Raw genomic sequence first — 3,044 nt, 5'->3', positions numbered from 1 at the left:
CCTTGGTTGCAAGCCCAATCCCCAGTCCTGGTTGGGGCGCGTGCGGGAGCAACCAATCCACATGTCTCTCTCAGATCGATGTTTCTCTCACTCTCTCTCTCCTTCCCTTCCACTCTCTCTAATAATCAACAGAAAAATATCCTTGGGTGAGGATTAACAAAAAACCACGTCTCCACGGTTAATACACTTGTTTTCACTTTTACACAGCATACGGGCTGGGAAAGGATGAAAGGTCTTCAGAAAATGCCAGAAGGGTTGGGCAGAAGTCCCCTGCCTGTGAGGCCCTGGGAAGTCTCTGGAAGTGTCCCCAGATGCCAACGTGCAAGGGCCCTGGGCAGACGGCCTCTGGGGGCAGACCTCATCCGTCCTCGGTGTCCTGCCCATAAGCTCACCTGAGTTGGCGTCTGCGCTGAACTCCAGGCGGAGCTCCCCCTGCTGCGCTGCCCTACTCTGTTCCTCCAGGATCTGGTCAATGACGTCCAATCCAGAGGCCACATCGTGGGGCGTCAGATCAAAGGACGCCGACTCCTCGCACATCTTCTCCTGAGAGGCCAAGCACGCAGTGTGACATGAGCAGGAGCTGGGCCTGGGGAGCTCCAGGAGGCAGGGCCTGGGGGTGCAGAGCTAAGGAGAGTGGGGAGCCCAGCCCTACCCACAGGCTCTGAAGCTGGGTCACAAACATCCCACGATAGCAGCCTACCCACTCAGCAGCCTACCCACTCAGCAGCCTAGCCCAGACCAGTGTTTAAAGCCACTTCGAGCAGCCAACACTTCATAAATGCAAATTTCCCATTAAAATCTAGATTTCTGGCTGCTCTCAAAGTCAGATCTGGTCCATGGGCAGGAAGTGCCTGGAGCTGAGTGGGGCTGAGGGCTGCCACCCACACTGGATACCAAGCCGTCGTGGAGCCGCCCCCGCTCCAGAGCATGAACACGGCTGCCTAGCAGCCTCCCTCCCGGGCCTGGTCAAGGCCACTGCTCCTGGGAACACAGGCCCTGGCAGAGGCCACATGCTGACTGGGGGCGCAGGTGACAGGTCTGCTTGGTCCTGACATTCAGGGCCACAGGGGCTGGGACACAAAGGTCTATACTGGTCTCTGCGGGGGAAGAGGCACAGGGAGGAAGGGAGGGAGGGAGGGAGGGCGTGGGGAAGGCCACCAGCACTCACCACATTGTGAGCTTCATCGAAGATCACCACTGTCCCCTTCAGGTCGATGCCCTGTGCCCGGCGACTCTGCAGGCAGGGGAGAGGATGCAGGGCTGCAGCGGAGCGGGGCAGCCACTGCCCCTCAGGGGCCCCTGGAGGCCAGGAGCAGAGGCTCAGGGCGCACAGCCCTGGTGAGCCTCAGTCCCATACCACCTGGGACACACGGCAGGCCCTCTGATACCTGCTGCTGGGTGGCGGCGAGTTGTAGCCACCGGGCACTGCCCACCACCACTGAGCTGGACATCAGGTGTGTGTCCTAGTGACACGTAGCACAAGGGAGCAGGCCGTGACCCTTTGCCACAGCAGGCTAAGCAGCCACAGAATGGAGACCACCCAGCACCTGCCACGGGGTGCACTGGTGGAGGTGTTTACACCCCAGGTGGGGGGGAAGTCACCTGCAGAGGGGTCTGGCATCCGTACTTCTTTTCAGCTTAATCTTAATTCTCATAAAATAAAGTGCCCATTTTAAGTGTGCCATCAAGAGGTGACATCCCCGCCGTATGACCCCCTCTTCCTATGAGCAGGGACCAGGACTGTGGGGTCAGGCAAGGGGCTCCTGTGTGGGTGTGCTCTCCCAAGCCCACGCATGTGGCTGCGTGGAGCACAGGTCACCCCTTCTGATTGCTCGTAGCTGTTCTTGGGACACCAGCTGTTGATGGACAGGGCTGTCCCTGGCTTTGGTGAGCATTAAACTTGCCGACACCAATTTTAGGTCTTCTGACTTTCAGCCATTTCAGGGGGAACGCAGGGCCACCTGCATGTGGTCTTCGTGTGCAACGCCTGAACATTTTCTCTTTTTATAATTCTTTATTGTTGACCATCTCCAGCCCGCCCCGCCCCGGCGTTCACCACCCTATTGTCCCTGCCCATTGGTTATGCATATCTGCACACAAGGTCTTTGATTGGCTACCTCCCACCCACCCACCCTCCCCACCTTCCCTCTGAGATCTGCACTCTGTTCCACGCTTCCATGTCTCTGATCACTCCGTTCATCAGCTTATTTTGTTAGATTCCACATATGAGTGCAATCATGTGATACTTGTCTTTCTCTGACTTATTTCACTTAGCATGATACTCTCCAGGCCCCTCCATGATGTCTCAAAGGGTAAGAGATTCTTCATTTTTACTGCTGCATAGTATTCCATGCTGTAAATGTACCACAGCTTTTTTATTAACTCGTCTACTGATGGGCACTTGGGCTGTTTCCAGATCTTAGCCATTGTAAATTGTGCTGCTATGAACATATGATTCTTTCTGATTGGTGTTTCAGGTTTCTTAGGATATATTCCTAGAAGTGGGATCACTGGGTCAAATGGCAGTTCCATATTTTTTGAGGAAACTCCATACTGTTTTCCACAGTGGCTGCACCAGCCTGCATTCCCACCAGCAGTGTAAGAGGGTTCCCTTTTCTCCACATCCTCACCAGCACTTGTCATTTATTGATGGTAGCTATTCTGACAGGTGTGAGATGGTACCTCATTGTTGTTTGATTTGCATCTCTCGGATGATCAGTGACTTTGAGCATTTTTTCATATGTCTCTAGGCCATCTGTATGTCCTCTTTGGAGAAGTGTCTATTTAGGTCCCTTGCCCATTTTTTAATTGGGATATTTGTCTTCCTTTTGTTAAATTATATGAGTTCCTTATATATTTTTCATATTAGCCCTTTGTCAGATATATCTTTGCCAAATATGTTCTCCCATACAGCAAGCTCCCTTTTCGTTTTGTTGGTTTCTTTTGCTGTGCAGAAGCTTTTTATTTTGATGTGGGCTCATTTGTTTATGTTCTACTTAGTTTCCTTTGCTCTAGAGATGTGATCTGTAAACATATTGCTACGA

The 3,044-nt window shown here is 53.0% G+C and overlaps 1 protein-coding gene across 7 annotated transcripts in view; it reads right to left on the bottom strand.

Annotated features, from left to right (window-relative positions):
- RTEL1 (regulator of telomere elongation helicase 1) overlaps positions 1 to 3,044 on the bottom strand; it is a 45,551-nt gene that overhangs the window by 21,703 nt on the left and 20,804 nt on the right. For all 7 annotated transcript variants that reach the window (XM_023745535.1, XM_023745537.1, XM_014446583.2 and 4 more), the window contains exons 9-10: positions 1,169 to 1,234; positions 393 to 543 (exon numbers count right to left, since the gene is read on the bottom strand). In XM_023745535.1, coding sequence (XP_023601303.1) covers positions 393 to 543; positions 1,169 to 1,234 — 217 coding nt within the window. The remainder of the gene's footprint in view (positions 1 to 392; positions 544 to 1,168; positions 1,235 to 3,044) is intronic.

This window comes from Myotis lucifugus, unplaced genomic scaffold (genome assembly GCF_000147115.1).
Source record: "Myotis lucifugus unplaced genomic scaffold, Myoluc2.0 scaffold_555, whole genome shotgun sequence".
Lineage (NCBI taxonomy): Eukaryota > Metazoa > Chordata > Mammalia > Chiroptera > Vespertilionidae > Myotis > Myotis lucifugus.
This window is presented reverse-complemented; position numbering and strand designations above follow the sequence as displayed.